Source organism: Stegodyphus dumicola, chromosome 5 (genome assembly GCF_044657685.1).
Source record: "Stegodyphus dumicola isolate Sdum_Otavi_A_Nest chromosome 5, ASM4465768v1".
NCBI lineage: Eukaryota > Metazoa > Arthropoda > Arachnida > Araneae > Eresidae > Stegodyphus > Stegodyphus dumicola.
In genome coordinates, this window is record NC_140772.1 from 146,364,963 (window position 1) to 146,383,923 (window position 18,961).

The 18,961-nt window shown below is 33.6% G+C and overlaps 2 protein-coding genes across 10 annotated transcripts in view; one reads left to right on the plus strand and one right to left on the minus strand.

The window, feature by feature from the left end:
* The window catches only part of LOC146997285 (glycosyltransferase 25 family member-like), a 108,921-nt gene extending 98,532 nt beyond the window's left edge, over positions 1–10,389 (minus strand). For 2 of the 3 annotated variants that reach the window (XM_085816290.1, XM_085816289.1), the window contains exons 1-2: positions 9,821–10,388; positions 7,686–7,914 (exon numbers count right to left, since the gene is read on the minus strand). In XM_085816290.1, coding sequence (XP_085672416.1) covers positions 7,686–7,914; positions 9,821–10,062 — 471 coding nt within the window. In that variant the 5' untranslated portion in view covers positions 10,063–10,388. Of the gene's footprint in view, positions 1–7,685; positions 7,915–9,820 lie in introns of all 3 variants that reach the window. The other variant, XM_085816288.1, reaches the window with a different exon arrangement.
* A 1,574-nt stretch (positions 10,390–11,963) lies between these two features.
* Positions 11,964–18,961, plus strand: part of LOC118204247 (serine/threonine-protein phosphatase 6 regulatory subunit 3-like) — a 135,954-nt gene continuing 128,956 nt past the window's right edge. For 4 of the 7 annotated variants that reach the window (XM_085817157.1, XM_085817152.1, XM_085817156.1 and 1 more), the window contains exon 1: positions 11,964–12,059. The gene's annotated coding sequence lies outside the window, so the exon portion shown is untranslated. Of the gene's footprint in view, positions 12,060–12,153; positions 12,309–18,961 lie in introns of those variants that run through there. The other 3 variants (XM_085817153.1, XM_085817155.1, XM_085817154.1) reach the window with 3 other exon arrangements.

Below are 18,961 nucleotides of genomic sequence, written 5' to 3' on the forward strand. Positions count from 1 at the left end.
TGAATGATTTCTGACTTGATGTAAGAGCATATGGTTGCTCGCTCTTAGCTAAGTTACATAGGTAACTATAAGCACATGCGTGTGCTAGTATTCAATAATGCTGTTTTTGTTAAAATAAATTTGTTATTGTTAATATTACAGTCTACTTACTGAAGTTAAGTATCATTAAATAAGTTCGAGCTATCTTCGGCAAGAACAGTTTGGTCTCACGTTAGCCGGAGAAGAATATGGCTACTAATATTGTTTCATTGAATCACCAACGCGGCGTAGTGAAAACGAAACTCGGAGCTTTGATAAAATTCCTTGATGAGTATAAAATGGAGGAGAATACACTCAACCATGATGTTATTATGAAGACTAAATTGGATTCTTTGTTGGAATTAAAATCTTGGGTTACACAACTCATAGTGGAATACACCAATTTGCCAGAGGAAATTGACTTGAAGGATAATCTAAGCATTACACAAGAATTGGAAGAAAGCATCGAAGAGTTCGAAATAAGATTTAGAATTTTTCTTTCTAATTGTGAAACAAATAATAAAGATAAATTTGAAACCAAAACTGTTTCTAAATCAAATTTTAAACTGCCTGATTTACCTCTTCCTCAATTTTATGGTAAATATGAAGTTTTTAAAAACTTTAAAGTGCAATTTATGTCTATGATTGGTAATAATAATAATTTAAATGATACTGAGAAACTGTTTTATTTGAAAGCATCACTTAAAGGTGAAGCAAAAATGTTAGAATCATGTCAGGATACATTTGAGTCGCTATTTTCTGCACTTGAAAGCAGATATGAAAACAAAAGAGCAGTAGTTGATGCCTTTATTAATAATTTGTTGAACTTTGAAAAAATAAATGACTCACCTTCTCAGTTGAGATCACTGGTAAATAATGTTAAAAGATGTTTGAGATCTTTAAGTGTATTAGAATTTGATAGAAATAATTTATCTGATGTTTTGATAGTAAATATTTTATTGCATAAATTAGATAGAGAATCTAGAAAAGCATTTGAACTAAACGTAAAATCAAATGAAATTCCCAAACTTGATGAATTTTTAGAATTTCTCGAAGAAAGAATTCGCATTCTTGAAGAAATAAACAAAGTTAGTTTTCCTAAGCAGAGCTATGCTACTAAAGTATCAAATCAATTAAGTCGCTCTAGAAATTCAAAATCCTTAGTAACTAAAACAAACCCTTTCCGAAAGTGTATTATGTGTAAAGAACCACTCCCAATATATCATTGTTTGAAATTTAAGAGTATTTCTGTTTCTGAGCGGTATGATTTTGTTAAAGAATATAAATTATGCATTAATCTCCATCACACGTATTATCGCAGTGTAAGGCTAAATTTAGCTGTTATGTCTGTAAGAAAGACACACATCATTCGCTGTTACATAAAATTGACGAAAAACAAAATGAATCATCGAAAGAAAAAAATTGACCTTGAACCTTTTGTCAGTGAATCGGAAAGAGGACTGCCCCTCTCCACCCCACACAACTTTGATGGCAGCTGCAAATAAATCTAAATTTGTATTAATAAATACAGCGATTGTTTATCTTCGTGATGTTTACGATGAACGAATTCCTTTTAGAGCAGTGCTTGATTCAGCTTCGACTTCTAATTTTTGTACTGTAGGTGTTATGAACTCATTAGGAATAAAAAAAGAATGAGCATTTATTCCAGTTAGTGGAATAGGCAACACTACTTTGAATGTTAAATCGCAAATAAAGATGCGTTTATCGAACTTAGAAAAGGAAAATGAATGGGAAATAGAGTTATTAGTTGTTCCCAAAATAACTGACATGACACCATCGAAATCTATTGATATTCCGAAAGGAACAAAGTTAGCTGATGATGAATTTTTCAAGGCAAAAAAGGTAGATTTATTATTAGGTGCGGAATTATTTTTTGAATTTTTAAAAACAGATAAAATACGTTTAGAAGATAATGAGTTACTTCTTCAAAACAGCTGCTTCGGCTTTTTACTTTCTGGAAGCGTTAGAATTCCGCATGTAAAAAATTATGACTTAAATTATTGCTTTTTGTCAACAGAGATTAATTCGTTAAATAACTTAGTAAAGTCATTCTGGGAAGTTGAAGAAGTAAATGAAACTAAATCTACAGTTAATTCTGAATTAAATTATTGCAACGAACTTTTTAAAAACTCATTTTACCGGCATGCGGATGGAAGATATGTGGTTAAAATGCCGTTCAAGCCAGATATTGGTGAAAACATACAATTAGGGAATTCAAAGGAAATCGCTGAAAAGAGACTGAATCAATTGTGGAAACATTTGTCGAGTGATTCTGTAATGAAAGAACTTTATGTTTCATTTTTAAGGGAATATGAATCATTAAATCATATGGAGAGGATGGAAGACTATTCTGAAACTGAAGGAGGATATTTTCTTCCTCATCATGGCGTGCTGAAACCTGATAGTAAAACAACAAAGTTACGCGTCGTGTTCAACGCGAGTGCCAAAACTACTAACGGTTGTTCATTGAACGACATATTATGTAAAGGTGGAATGATTCAAGAGGAACTTTTTTCCATCATGATACGGTTTAGAAAGCACATTTATGCATTTACTGCCGATATCGAGAAGATGTTTCGACAAATTGAAATATTGCCAAATATCAGAAAATACTTTGAAAGGAAGATGAAGATAAGCCTATAGAAATATACAGACTCAAAACGGTAACTTATGACACAGCATGCACTCCATATTTGGCACAAAGGACTCTTCAACAGTTAGCGAAGGATGAAGAGAAGGATTTTCCTGTAGCATCGAAAGTGGTCTTGGAAGATTTCGATGTAGATGACTGTCTTACTGGATCTTCGAATTTGAAGGAATGCATTCAGCTCCAGAAAGATTTGACAGAATTGCTCCAAAGAGGAGGAATGAAGCTACACAAGTGGTGTACTAGTTTTGATTCTCAGAACTCTGATTTACAGAATTCTTCATTTGATCGTAATAGTAATACAACTGTGAAGACGTTAGGTATGTTGTGGAATAATAAGAAGGATACATTGCAATATAAAGTTACTGTTAATGAAAAGCCTGATGTTACGAAAAGAGATGTTTTATCTCAAATAGCAAGATTATATGATCCTTTAGGCCTACTCGGTCCTATTATTAGCAAGGCAAAGATATTCATGCAAGCACTTTGGTTGCTTAAGCTAGACTGGGCGGAACAGTTACCACCATCTCTTGCCAATGAATGGAATGTGCTTATTAAAACTCTTCAGAGTATAGAAAATATACAAGTACCTCGTTGCATTTTAAAAAAGACCTTTTCAATGCTCATTTTACAGGGATTTGCGGATGCCTCCGAGAAGGCATTTGGGGCAGTGATATATCTTCAAAGCATTACAAGCCCTGGCGAATATTGTAGTAAACTTCTTTGTAGCAAATCTCGTGTAGCACCAATCAAGACTATGACTATTCCTAGATTAGAACTATCAGCATGTCTACTCCTGTCCAAACTTATGCAAAAGGTTTTAGAAGCTTTGAAACTCAAAATTGATGATGTTAAGCTCTGGTCAGATTCAAGCATTGCTTTAGCCTGGATCAATACATCACCGCATCTTTTGAAAACCTTTGTGAGTAATAGAGTCTCACAAATTCAACAACTTACTTCTAACTATCAGTGGGGACATGTGTCTTCAGAAATGAACCCAGCCGACATCATTTCGAGAGGATCAGATGCTACAACTCTTGGATCTAACAAGCTGTGGTGGAAAGGTCCTGATTTTTTAAACAAGAACAATTTTCAAGATAAAAATGGACTTAGTGATGAGCTTTATTCTTCAGAACTGAAACCAGTTACGACTTCCTTGTTGACTTTAAAAACTGATTCATTCTTTGATGACTTCCTAAAAATAACTAATGATTTCTTGAAACTAATACGAATTCTTAGTTTACTTTTCAGATTTATCTACAACTGTAGGAACACAAGTGAGAAACGAACAGGTAGTATTAGTATAGATGAAATGGAGCTGTCAAGGAATACACTCCTTAAATATATCCAAGGTAGGTATTTTGCAGAAGAAATTTCTTTGTTGCAAAAAGGTCTACAGATAACATCAAGGAGTAAGTTAAAATATTTTGATCCCTTCTTAGATGAAAAAGGTTTGTTAAGGGTAGTGGTAGGGTAAAGAATTCTAATTTAAGTTATAGTCAAAGACATCCCATTATTTTGCCTGCCAAGAATAAGTTAACTAAACTTATATTTATATATTTTCATGAAAAGGATTTTCATAATGGTCCACAATCACTATTAAATTCTATTAGACAAATTTATTGGCCCATTAATGACAGGAATATAGCTAGAAAGATAGTCCAAAGCTGCATAATTTGCTTTAAGGCAAAACCAATAATTTCTCAACAACTAATGGGAGAATTACCTAAAGAGAGAATTAATATTAACTTTACATTTAATTGTTGTGCTATTGATTACTGTGGCCCATTTTTGATAAAGTACAAAGGGCAACGCAAGGGTAACTATCATAAGATATATGTTTGTATTTTTGTTTGTATGGTGACAAAAGCAATTCATCTAGAGATTGTGAAATGACTTAACCGCAGAAGCATTCATTGCTTGTCTGAAGAGGTTCTTTGCCCGACGAGGTAAACCAAAAAAAATATTTAGTGACAATGCAAAAAACTTTGTTAGTGCAAATACAGAAATAAAAAAATTAATGAGTATTTTTCTAAAGCAGAATGGAACTTTAGCTAATTTTCTAGCCGAGGAAGGTATAAAATGGAAGTTTATGCCCCCAAGAGCACCAAATTTTAATGGTCTATCTGAAGCAGGAGTAAAATCCTTTAAATTTCATTTTAAACGAACAGTAGGAAATTCAGTATTAACCTACGAAGAATTTTTGACAGTAACAGTTCAAATAGAGGGAATCTTAAATTCTCGCCCTCTTACACCGTTAACTTCTAATATTGATGATTTAAATGTTTTGACCCCTGGTCGTTTCCTTATAGGTCGACCGATCAATTCAATAATTGAACCCAATTTAACAGAAGCAGATAATAACAGACTTAGTTTATGGCAAAAAACTACAAAAATGGTATTTATAAATGAGCAGTTACTAAAATTGCTGTACTGCCAATTGAGAAATAATGTACGAATTTTTATGTTTATTTGAAGGTTTGAATTGTAATCCATCATATTTGTTCTTTTCACAGTGTAATTACTTGTATTATAATTTGTGCATTAATTTACACTGTATCATTTTGTATTGTATGAACATTTATTACTTTTTTGAATTTTACTTATTGTATTGAAATTAATATTTCAACGCCGGGCGGGATGTTCGGTGTCTGAAAGAGTATTGCTTGGCAACATTGTTTTACGCCAAGCAGAGTTTGGCTTTAGTGTAACCCTAAAGTTATTCCGTTTTTGCTTTATTAGTATGAATGATTTCTGACTTGATGTATGAGCATATGGTTGCTCACTCTTAGCTAAGTTACATAGGTAACTATAAGCACATGCGTGTGCTAGTATTCAATAATGTTGTTTTTGTTAAAATTAATTTGTTATTGTTAATATTACAGTCCACTTACTGAAGTTAAGTATCATTAAATAAGTTCGAGCTATCTTCGGCAAAGCTGCAAACTTTCTGAGTATGCGGTTACGCATATGCATAATACCTTTATGCATGCGCATATGCGTTTACACATGCGCGTTTAATGTATAACGGACGGTATAAGCTAAGCTAAAATTATCTAATTATCTATTTCAGTTAATGTTGCAGATTGCGTTGTTCCTTAATCTTCAAATTGGATCCGGCTTATTATTTTTTTAAGACTGTTAGAGCAATTTTATAAAAGTAAGCTTGAACTTTTGATTATGTCAAAAAGAAATTCCGATTCTGGAGCTGCCAAAGGATCTACAAAGCGAAAGCATGTTTTAATGTCCGTCAAACAAAAAGTGGAATTGCTGCAAAAAAATGGATAAAGGCATAGCCTTTGGTTCTCTAACCATTCCGAAATCTGTTTATCAATTTCTCGCTGCTCTGCGGGGGTGGGGGAGGGATATCACGGCGCGCATTGAACTGAAAGTTGATCTGTCAGCAACTCTTGGATCTAACAAGCTGTGGTGGAAAGGTCCTGATTTTTTAAACAAGAACAATTTTCAAGATAAAAATGGACTTAGTGATGAGCTTTATTCTTCAGAACTGAAACCAGTTACGACTTCCTTGTTGACTTTAAAAACTGATTCATTCTTTGATGACTTCCTAAAAATAACTAATGATTTCTTGAAACTAATACGAATTCTTAGTTTACTTTTCAGATTTATCTACAACCGTAGGAACACAAGTGAGAAACGAACAGGTAGTATTAGTATAGATGAAATGGAGCTGTCAAGGAATACACTCCTTAAATATATCCAAGGTAGGTATTTTGCAGAAGAAATTTCTTTGTTGCAAAAAGGTCTACAGATAACATCAAGGAGTAAGTTAAAATATTTTGATCCCTTCTTAGATGAAAAAGGTTTGTTAAGGGTAGTGGTAGGGTAAAGAATTCTAATTTAAGTTATAGTCAAAGACATCCCATTATTTTGCCTGCCAAGAATAAGTTAACTAAACTTATATTTATATATTTTCATGAAAAGGATTTTCATAATGGTCCACAATCACTATTAAATTCTATTAGACAAATTTATTGGCCCATTAATGGCAGGAATATAGCTAGAAAGATAGTCCAAAGCTGCATAATTTGCTTTAAGGCAAAACCAATAATTTCTCAACAACTAATGGGAGAATTACCTAAAGAGAGAATTAATATTAACTTGTTGTGGAATACGGTTGTACACGGTATCCATATACACGTCGACCTATTTTCACTTAAAAAAAATCCCAAAATTGCACAAAAACAGCATTGCACACACTCTTGACTTTATCCATGTACACTACTAAAGTCCTAGCTAGTAACCTTTATCGCCTTACCAAAATGTCGCCAAACTACCTGTTACCATATTCCAAAGTTCAGCCGAGAGTAAAGTACAGATGGTACCAAAGTAAAAATTAAAATTTTTATACCAAAGTAAAAATTAAAATTTGGTAAAAAAAATATAGGCTTCTATTTGTCAATAATCGTAGAGGGACCTGTTCCTGGCCTGTCTGACAAAGAAGGACTTGTACCTGTTCCCCCTTTAAATCAAGTTTTAATTAAAATCGATGCCTCACAGAAGGTTGCTGTTTTCCCTAATTTTAAGTTAAACTGATGTTTATATACTCCTGATTTAATGCTAATGCAACTCTAAGTTATCCGATATGTTGATTAATTATACCAGTCTACTAGTAGTTTGACAACTTCGCTTCATGCTTGCAGCCTGCCAACATAGATAGGTTCCCTACTCCTGGCATATGTAGTAAACCTCTACAAATTATACTGTACAGTACAGCCTATATATGTATAAAACTTCACTAATGTTTCCATCTTAGTTAAATCTCCCATTAATGGGAACTCACAAAGGCCAAAGATTTGTTATGTTACCGGAGTACGTCTATTAAGTGGGAGTATTGATCTTCTACTTGAAGAGTCCAAGGACTTAAGAACTGTATTTTAATGTTGGTTTGACAGTATTTACAGTTAATCTGTCTATATTCTGCTTTTTGCTAAATAACTTCTAGTACAACTATGAGTTTGGAAAATCAAACATATACCATTATATAGTCTGCCCATATCCTCCTTGCGGCTTTCAATGCACTTTCCTTCAAATGAATAATATGAGCAAAATGAGAAGGAGACCATTCAAATACACCAGGTCCATCAGCAAATGTCTGCGTTGTGTCATCAAGTAGCACATCTACAGAATGATACTGACCCTTGTTTGCATCTAACCAAGTTTTCAAAATTTCAATTGTGTAATCAATATTATGATCACTGCGGATCCTGAAAAATAGAGAGAAATTAATTATTTCAAAGTAAAAAAAAAAAAAAAATCATATCTTAGTAAGCAATTTTATATCTGAGATTAAAAGTTAATACATTTGAGCTTAAAATTAAAAACTTACATACAAAAAAATACATAAACCAGTGACAGAATAAGGGGCAGGTTATATTATGCCTGATGTGCTAGATATATTACGGCCACAATGTGTCAAGAAAGAAATAATCTGTTTGTACTACATCAAAGAGCAACAGATAGATGGCTTCTGCCTGGAATGTGAAAATATCTTTATCTGGCACTGCAAAAAAATCTTTCATATCTTATAACATTACATTAAAAGTAGGTACTTTTTGATTAATGGGGTGCATTAAAAGTAGGTACTTTTTGGTTAATGGGGTGCCACATTTAAATGTCCATGTGAAATCTAACTACAGACAGGAATGATAATCCTAACAATATATGCAGAAAACTTTATTTGATCAAATTCAAATAAATTCCCATATAATCTCCCCTTTCCAAAAAAGGCTAAATACAGAAATTTATAAATAAGAATGCATATAATTATTCTAATTTTCGGTTGTACAGTAATTCACTCCTCATTGCAGCTGACAAAATGCTCCCTGCTGTTAGAAGAGTATGCTTGAACCACTGAACCAACATTCAATTGGTAAATGATTTTTCACTACAGCCATATTTAAGTGCTTCAGAAGCAGTAAAATAGTTTCATTTTTTTAGTTTTTCTAAGTCTTACATAATAGATGTCAACAAAGTCTTGGAAGAATTTAACACTGTTTCCTAACAGTTCATCTTTAAAACTTCTCATTTATTTGGAATGATGCCATTGTATGGCTCCTTATGATATGAAATTAACAGGCTACTCACATTTGATACTCTTGATCTCCAAATGCAATTTAACAATTGCAACTGGCACTCCATTAACCAGAAAGTACCTAAAAATTACCGAGACAACTAGAAGCAATTGACTTATTTGTTTCCATAATAGTACCACATTTGGAAATTTACAGTTTTCCAGGTAAATCAGATTTACAAGTTAAGCCAAACATTTTCTGCTTTAAAAAACAAATTGCTTGCCTAATGCATTACCAGCATTCAGAAATTTTTTTCTGTTTGGTCATTAGCAGTTTCATTTAATATTAAACTTCATTTACCATTAATAAACAAAACAGAACACGACATACATATCACTGAACAGTAAAATAATTTAAGAAACCTTAAATCACAATTTTGACGAGCTTCGATTTTTGTACTCTTGTTGTTTATCATTTTTTATAACTGACCTTTCACAAGAGTTCTAACTGAACATTTTTGCTTTTGAATTCTCATGCAATAACTTTTCAATCCCAATGTTCAGGTATTTGATGCTGGACAACAAACAGTACTGTAAATGTATTATTTTGCTCACAATCTTAACAATTTTTTATTCATTCTTTAGTTATGTATAATAGCTTTGTTAAATTTCCTTGTATCTGCACAAACTGAGTGTTTTGCCATGTGTAACATCATAAATATTCAATAAAAAGATCCTTATATGTGCAGTTGAAAATACCATAAACATTTGTAAGTTTCTCTATCCTTTATTAAAATGACTAAAAACGACAGCTATCTTGTTTAACTAGACAGCATTCACTTTAAACTAAAATTCTGGTTCTTCATTCTTGGATTATTAATTATGTAAACTCAATAAAAATGATTTTGTCTAGTGCTAATAACAAAACTACACAGAAAATTTATTTTAAAATACTCAGATTTACGCAAGATTTGATGTTAGATTCAGTAAAGCGTCAATTTCAAGAAGAAATGAAATTTTTAATTATTTCATACAATGTAGGGTAGCAATTGAAAAAAAAAAAAAATGTTTGTTGTGCTTAAGTAAGTATTTTAACTCACCATAATGATATACGATCACGAGGATAATCGATCTCCTCAATATAACCAAAGAAATAAGGCAATGTATGTGCTTTGTTTCTAGCTAAAATTGCAATGAGTACGGTGGGTAACAAGGTATCATTTCTGAGCTCTTTGGCTGTGCAATTAATATGTTCTTTGCGTACAGAACATAACATTGAAATAAAACTTAAAAACATTAAAAATATAATCTTTATACATCTCCGCATCACTATATTCTCCATTTCAAACGCCAAATGCAATCATATTACGTACTTTAATTAGAACTACAAAAAGTTCTAGCTCTTTTTTTTTTTTTTTTTTTTTTTTTTTAAATTGACAGAAACTCACGAAACAATTCGTTGCCAATTTCAGTTTCGCACTATTCACAGGATGTGTACTTTCTTTAACTCTCTCTAAATACTTTCATCTCCGTGGTTGATTCTGTTATCTTTAAAAAGAAAATGCTTCGAACCGTTAAAGTCTTAGCATGCTAGTTAACTAATTTTGAAATTAAGTGTTTTATATCTAAATCGCTCGGATCTGTGAATAATTATAAATTTTACAATCCTTTTCGACAGAGTTTCCACTCATTGTGGCTAACCACAGGTTTGTCCATGAAAGGGACTTCTTTTCACACACACACAGATCGTATTTTATTCTCGGGTGTCAAGATGTAGAAACATCTTTTTACTCGGCTTCTGATAAAGATCGGGTGGGGGGAGAAAGAGAAAGGTCAAAGGAGTGGGGGAGGCGGATGAAAGAGAGAGAGGTCCGCACTAGCGGCGGCGAAAAAAGGGGGGATGTCAAGTTCAGTGTCGTTATAAGATGTAGCCGCGGGTGGTAAAACCGCACAGTCAGTTTAGCGTGAATGAGTCAATTAAGGTTGTGATTCTTATGTGGGAAGAATGTCACAAGGGTAGCGATGTTTTTCTCTGGGACGCGGGGAGTGTCTGAGAGTGCTAATAAGGCTATTACTGTCAGTTTGTACTGAATAAAAGAAGTTGACCGCTAATCGTTTAATATACTCTTGAATAAGTTCGATTCGAAGGTCTCTGTGAATATAGATGTTGGGAATATTGATAAGCATTGATAATTTCTCGTAGAATTTTATTATGTAGAATTTGTAACTATTTAATATTGGTTTTAGCTGCATGTCCCCAGATCGGTGCTGCATACAGGAGAGCTGGCCTCAGTGAACTTCTTTTCGATCTCCTTTACTTAGCCCATTGGCTTTTCTTTTCACTTTCTTTAGCATATGCTTTTTCTTAGCCAAAGGACCAGAGAGAAATTTCTTAGCAATTACCAGGGAGGTAATTGCATTTAATTGAAAAGGTGCTCCGTAACAAGAGCGCCTTGGTCCTTGGGCCGCGCTCGAATAGTCTAGTGTTTTCACCATTCAACCATTATGATAGGAAACATTCAGCATGATTAAATCAATAAGCTTATTAGGACGAATGAGGACGTTTTAATAGATTGGTCTAAAGCTCTTTGAAGCCTTGTCCCCTTTCAGTAAAGTTAAATGAACCCACCTGCCCACCAACTGAGGACCACAGAATGGCTTTCTCCGTTAAGTTGTGATGGCTGTCTATACCGGTTTTTTTGAGTCAATATTGTTCCCTCAAGTTGTAGACAGATCCAGTGATCATAGAATAAGCGTCCAGGTAAGGAATGCGGAATGTGTACCGAAACATGTATGGTCTCGTGACCTATAACTCACCAATTCGGGGTAGGTTGCTATATTTGGCTACATATCAAGTCGATCCGATCTGAACTGTTTATTCCTGAAACCAAAATGTTTAGCTGCTTTATCGTTCGGCCACTTTGTCATTGAGTAACTGATATCTTTGGAGTGTTTGTAAATGAGAAATATAATTTCAAGCTATTGGGGGTGAATGGAAATTTATCATTCTGTTTTTGTAGGCAAGACAATCACACGAATAAATGTGATACTTTAGGAAACTGATGCAAGTAATCGCAGGGCAGCCTCCTATGCATATAAAATTGTATGGCGGCTGCGCAGAAGATTAGCAAGATATGCGCAGATATCTACATATTCATGGGATTTGCGCGATGTTCAACATCGGTCTTTAGACATTTCATGTGCGATAAGAAAGTAAGAAGAAATCAATATTGAATCACTTGTGCGCGCTTCCCCCCCCCCCCCCACTAAAACGTCCGAACTTACGCCATCTTACCGTTGACTTCCCGCCAGCTTAAGTATACGCGCGTTCGACAAATAGTAAGTCGTATCTCTTCTGAATCACAGTTAATGCTTGAATATGTATGATTTCTTATATGTAAGATCTTTGAGTACCTCTGCATGTGAAATTCCATCGCGATTCCATATACCAGTTGAATTCCTTATTTAAATATATGTAATATAACAGTAAATAAGCCATCTATGTTTATTGTTAACGCCTTCCGTTTTGGCAAAATTTTATTTTCCGTTTTAGTTTCTTCCTGGAGGAAGTATGAAAACAGTTAATGTGTAGGTATAAAAATCAAAAAGATTTAACATAGGTTTAAAAGGAATTGTTGAAACTTCTTCCTATAATTCGTCAATGTAATTTTTGTGTAATCCCTGTATACTTTTAAAGTTAGTGTATTTTAAACAATTTTCAGAGCTATAGAAGCGAATTTCTGTCTTTAAATTCCTCATTATTTCGTGGATTTTTTTTTCTGTATATGCAGTTGTTTGTCTAACTGTAATTGATCATGCATTATTTATGGTGGTAACAATTGTAAACATTGGATTAAAAAAAAAAAAATGCCTACTATGTATGTCTGTAAGGGATGAAAGTCAAAGCGAAACATTTGTAAATACATATATATTTCAGTGTTTTAAGCTTAATTGTTAGTCTGAGTGATATATAAGAAAAGTATCTGGTTTCAGAATATTTTTGATGATTCATATATGTGAAATGTATAGTGATTTTTTTTTTTTTTTTTTAAGGAGAAGGCTTATTAACTGTTTAAAATTTTTCATCGTATCTTTGAAGATGACAGTAAGCTGCAAGTGCTTGAAGAGATTTCTGGTATTAAAAAAATTGCTGTCGTCTAGAATTTGTGGTATTTTTATTATTACGTACTGTCTTTAGTAAAATTCTAGGCGATGGTTTGCATTTGGTGCTAGCTAAAAAAATACTGTAATTCATTCCCTAATGTTTTTCGTTGTCTGTCATACATGGTCATTTGTCATACTTAATGTGTGCTGAGTATGCTTGATCAGTTGTGGAATGTAACTCAAACCATTTCCCATTTATCTGAAACTACGAGTGGAGGTATCGGACAATTTTGCGTATTTAATAATATTCCAAAACATATACATCTCTCATTTCGTATTGTTTCATTTATAAACAAGTATTTTCAGAATCATATTTGTCTTAAATTGCTGTCGTTTTCCCTTTGTGTGCTTTCTTATTTATAGTTTCCTTTCTAGAAAACTTTCTGATCTGTTTTAACAGTGATCCAAAACTAAGCACTTTGTCTAAGCTAAGTACAGTACAAAGTCCGAAATCCGTACTTGTCGGGACTTCGGTGATTTGGGATTTTTTTTCATCAATTTAAATCTAGTAAGATGGCATGCAGAAATTATACAATTAAAAATATAAAATCGTAATTTAACAATTATGATCTAAAGGATGCCAAAATTAACAAAAAAAAAAAAAAAACTGAATATTTATTTGTTTGCTTTATTAAACATTTCTTTTAATGTAAATTTTTTAAGTTGCTTCCATAAGTTCCCCTTTTTTATGTCACATACAGTTGACTTTCCCAAGCCATACTCCTCATATAATTTTGAGACGGATATGCCTGTATCCATTTTTTGCAGCAATTCCACTTTTTGGTTAATGAACATCGAAACATGGTTTTGCTTTGCAGATCCTTTGGCAGCTCCAGAACTGGAAACTCTTTTTGTTATAATCGAAAGTTCAAGCTTAATTTTTATAAAATTGCTATAATAATAATGGTCTGCAAAAAACTTAGAATCAGTTACAATAATTTTAGCCTAGCTTAATAGCATCCGTTATACATTATTGGCTGTGTATCTAAAGATTGGCGACGAAAGCCAAGTTGTTCCGCTAAATTTTCTCATGCTCCTGTTGCGTACTGAATTAAACCTGAATTGTATTAGTTATTTACTATATCTATGATTATTTCTTGCGCAAGCTTAAAACTAATCTGAGTCCTAAATAAATAAACTCCCACATATACTTAAGGCTCTATCTAGGGCCGGCGCTAGATACTGCCTGGTGCAGTCTTTAAATTCTGCTACAAAGCACCTTCCTAAGTTCTAAATTTTTGCCACACCTAAACTTTGGATCCCAGTACTTTCCCCCCTAAATTATAAAAAAACTTCTCATGCCTTGATTTTGCTGCTCGGTGCTTCTCCAAATTCCAAAAATTGTGTCTTCCCTAAATTATGCCGCCGCTTCTGGGTTTATGGTCAAACATATCAGTTATTCTTAATTAAAATAGCACTAAATGTAATCTTTTGGCCTGTGAGTTTCATTAACAAGATCTATTTTTAACATATGAAAAGAAATTTTTATTGAATTTTTTCGGCTAATCTTTGAAATATGGTAACAGGTAGTTTGGTGACATTTTGGTAAGGAGATAAAGGTTACTAGCTAGGACTTCAGCAATGTACATGGATAAAGTCAAGAGTGTGCGCAATGCCATTTTTGTGCAATTCTGGGATGTTTTTTTAAGTGAAAATAGGTCGACATGTACATGGATACCGTGTATGTGCAATTCTTAAAAACGCGGCAAGCAGTTTGCGATTCTGCACTTTCTCCCAATTTCGCACCTAATCTTTGTCATGATTAAGTACTTTTGTTCCATAAAAGTTCTAGCATAAGCATAATTCGGCTAGCAGGTTGTTGGAAAAAAATGTTGAGTTATAAAAAAAGGCCTTTACTTCGTGAAAACAAAATGGCGTAAAAACAAAAATTAGCAGGTTGCTGTAGCAGGGTTGGTCGCCAAAAAATCGCCAAGTTACCATAATCTAAATATTAACCATTTTTTCTTGTCAACATTTTTTAGAGCATTTAAAAAATCTATAATCATCGCCAAGAGTAATGTTAGCAGAAAAGTTTTCGTTACTCTTGTTATTTAGTTACTAATATAAAAAAAAGTTTAGACATCACTGCATTAGTTTTTACTGAAGCTGTCATGTATTGATAAACATACGGTGTTGAAAGCAAAATATAATAAATAATGACTCGCCAGGTCGGGGATATAAAATAGATGAATGTTTCGGTTTGAGATGTAATGCCAAGTAGACAGTCAGCTGCGGAGCCAGATTATTAATCTCGCAAATGTATGCTTACATGATTGTTTTTTCATAACAATGTATTTAATTTAGTGCCTAAGTGAAATTAAGAATCTGAATTTTTAAGTGAAAATCTCCATACGTTTTATTATGGAAGGAAAAATCAAATATGCATGCGTAAAGCATACAAAAAAAAAAAAAAAAAAAAGTTTGTGGCTTTGAGGTCCGGATTTTAGATTATTCTGGATAATCAACGTCTGGATTTCGGACTTTGTATTGTATTTCTGCACGTGCCTCATGATGAAATGGTTTCCTTTTCACAACTCTATAATTGGCTTTAAATAATTCTTATAAGTTAATTTTCCGAATGTAGGTTATTTATAAATCATTCTGCCATTGTAATTTCATCAAACTGAAAAATATTTCTTGCTCTCTGATTAAAATAGTCTATACGCTTTTAATTAATGCTTATTGGCAGTGGTACATCGGAATCAGGGCCATCTAAAAAGAATCCTAGGTGTTGACCTTTGCAATATCTAAGGCCTGTACGTATACCAGTTTTGTCAAAAATGATAAATTTGTGAAAATTTTGCCACCTATGCTGGAAAGACTCCAGTGCAATACCCATAGTGTTCATATTTTAAGATGAGATTGATTGGGATGGTGTTTTAGGATCCTTCCACACATCCGACATGAAATGTCAATACAGTCAAAAGTCGTTAATCCAGACTCGTCGGGACTTTGGCGATTCCGGATTATCGATTTTTCCGGATTATAGATCATCAGTTTAAATCTGGTAAGATGGCATGCAGAAATTATAAAATTAAAAATATAAAACCGTAATTTATGAAATAAAGAACAATTATGATCTAAAGGGTATCAAAATTTACAAAAAAAAAAGCTTAATATTTATTTGTTTACTTTATTAAACATTTCTTTCAATGTAAATTGTTTAAGTTGCTTCATTTTATGTGATAATAATTTAATTCTTTAATTCTACAAACTCTTTAATTCTATAAACAGGCATAATTTCTTGTTCAGTTACAAAGTTCCGCTGTTCAAGTCCTATAATCGCTGAGTCGAGAATACTGTCTAATTTGTCAATTGAAATTTTTTCGTTTTCAATAACCTCTGTGTCTGTGTCACTTCGCTATCGGAAGCGAATTATAATGACGAGGAATTTGATTTAAATCATATCAAAGACGGAGTACATCGAGATGAAATACTACATTTAGTAAGGAATTATAAGCCAAATAAAATAAAAACATCTGCCCTGAAGATAAGGATAGTGCTGACAGATAAACTTCCAATTCATTGCGCGCTGCGGCGTTCCCCCCTCTCCCCCACCGCAGAGCAGCGTGAAATTGATAAACAGATTTCGGAATGGTTAGGGAAACGAAGGATATGCCTTTATCCATTTTTTGCGGCAATTCCACTTTTTGTTTAATGGACTTTGAAACATACTTTCGCTTTGTAGATCCTTTACATATTATTAGTAAATATATATATTAGTAAATATATATCGGAAATTCTATTTGACATAATCAAAAGTTCAAGCTTACTTTTATAAAATTGCTCTAGCAGTCTTCAAAAAATAATAAGCCGGATCCAATTCGAAGATTAAGGAAGAACGCAAGCTGCAACATTATCTGAATTACATAATTTTAGCTTATCTTATACCATCCGTCATACATTAAACGCACATGTGTAAATGTATTATGCGCATGCGCACACACATATTCGCAGCAGTAAAGGTCTTACGCGATGCACAGAAAATTTGTAGCCTTGAGGTCCGGATTATAGTTTATTCTGGATTATAGGTGTCCGAATTAACGACTTTTGACTGTATAAAGTCCTATATGAAGACTTGAGGTAAGTAGCCCGTGAATGTTTTAATGATCAAATCTTGAGTCATTCCTTCTGGGTTTGTTATGCAGCGAATAATTCACAGAATGCTCAAAGTTGGAACAGGTCAGTGAAATAGCTTGTGCTTGTCCCGCTTTAATTAATAGTCTAATCTTATCTAATACCAGTAATTCTAGAGGACTTTTATAGATCAAAATTTACTGTACAGTACCCCTTGGCAAATCATTTCTTTTTTGATACCAGGATCGATGGTAATTTAGCCGCTGCCCAAAACCAAAGTAAGAAGTCAAAAACTGATGGGCCATTTAACTGACACGGACAGTTAGCTGACAGGACATTTAGCCGACATGGACAGTTAGCCTACAAGGACACTTAGCCAACAGGACATTTAGCAGACACACAGACTTAGCATCAGGACATTTAGCTACGGCACCCTTAACTGTCAAGACATTTAGTCAAGAGGACGCTAAGCCGACAGTGACGTTTAGCTGACACGTACCCAATAGTTATTTAAACTTACTATCAATTACAAAATTTTTCTACTTATCCATAAGTTTAATATTTAAGTTATTTTTTCCACCTATCAGTAAAATTAATTTTTCGATTCTTAAAGGTCTCATACGTGCTTTTAATTCTTGTGTAATTTAGCATTGTTTGATATGTATCGTGCTGTTTGGTGTATATAGGCCAAATTGAAAGAGCGCTGAAATTTCTCGTCAGGGAATATGAATTAAATTTCGAAAGGAAAAAAGAATTTTTGGTTAATCTTTTGATTATGGTAACTTGGCGATTTTTTGGCGAAAGTTTGGCGACCAACCCTGCTACAGCAACCTGCTAGTTTTTTTTGGACGTCATTTTGTTTTCACGAAGTAAAGGCATGTTTTTTTTACTCAACATTTTTTTACAATAAGCTGCTAGCCGAATACGCTTATGCTAGAACTTTTATGGAACAAAAGTGCTTAATCGTGATGAAGATTACGTGCAAAATTGGGAGAAAGTGCAGAATCGCAAACTGCTTGCCGCGTTTTTAAGAATTGCACATACACGGTATCCATGTACATGTCGACCTATTTTCACTTACAAAAACATCCCAGAATTGCACAAAAATGGCATTTCGCACTCTCTTGACTTTATCCATGTACATTGCTAAAGTCCTAGCTAGTAACCTTTATCGCCTTACCAAAATGATAAGGTTTAAACTAAATCTAAACGGTTTTTACGTTCGACTAAACACATATTCTTCCTACATACAGGACACTTATAATGGCTACTAAGTAAACCTTCATTTACACACCAGTGAATTAAAGCTCTTTTCCCCTTTCGCTCCAAATCGCACAGAAACTTCAAATTAATCTTCCTACATTTGACCATTCTACCGTCTAAAGAATCAAACCAGCACACACCACAAAAACGCTTACAAAGCATCCCATGATTAAAAAATTTCAGGAATCATGCACCCGATTACATCACGATAGGGTTTCCATAACATTCAACTACTCAGGCTACCATAAATGAAACAACAACTTGGCGATAAATCAAACAACTTCGCCATAATACAAGGTGAACCTTAACCCCTTCGCGCCGACTGTCACGTCTACGTGCCAGCAACGAACACACTCACCTCCCGGCCGACACGACAGGCGTGCCAGAGCATTTTCCCGTTTACTACCGACTGTCACGTATTTGTGCCAGTGTCCTAGAACGTTTTAGAAACTATAATTTCTGTCACAAGATGGCACTGTATGTCCATATGGTTTCAGATACATGTACATTAGACCTTCTACTCGAAATGAGAGAAGCATGACTCACATACACGTGTTTTTGATTATATAAACAAACGGGGAACTAAATATTTCCGAATGGCGTGATTTATGATGTCTCTTTAAATCGCATTTTATTCGCACGTGGTAGTTGTTTATTGTAAGTAGAAGTTTTATATGCGCTAAAGCGCTGAGTATTTCGGTTTACAGTTCAGTTTTTAGAAATTAATTAGATCTTGT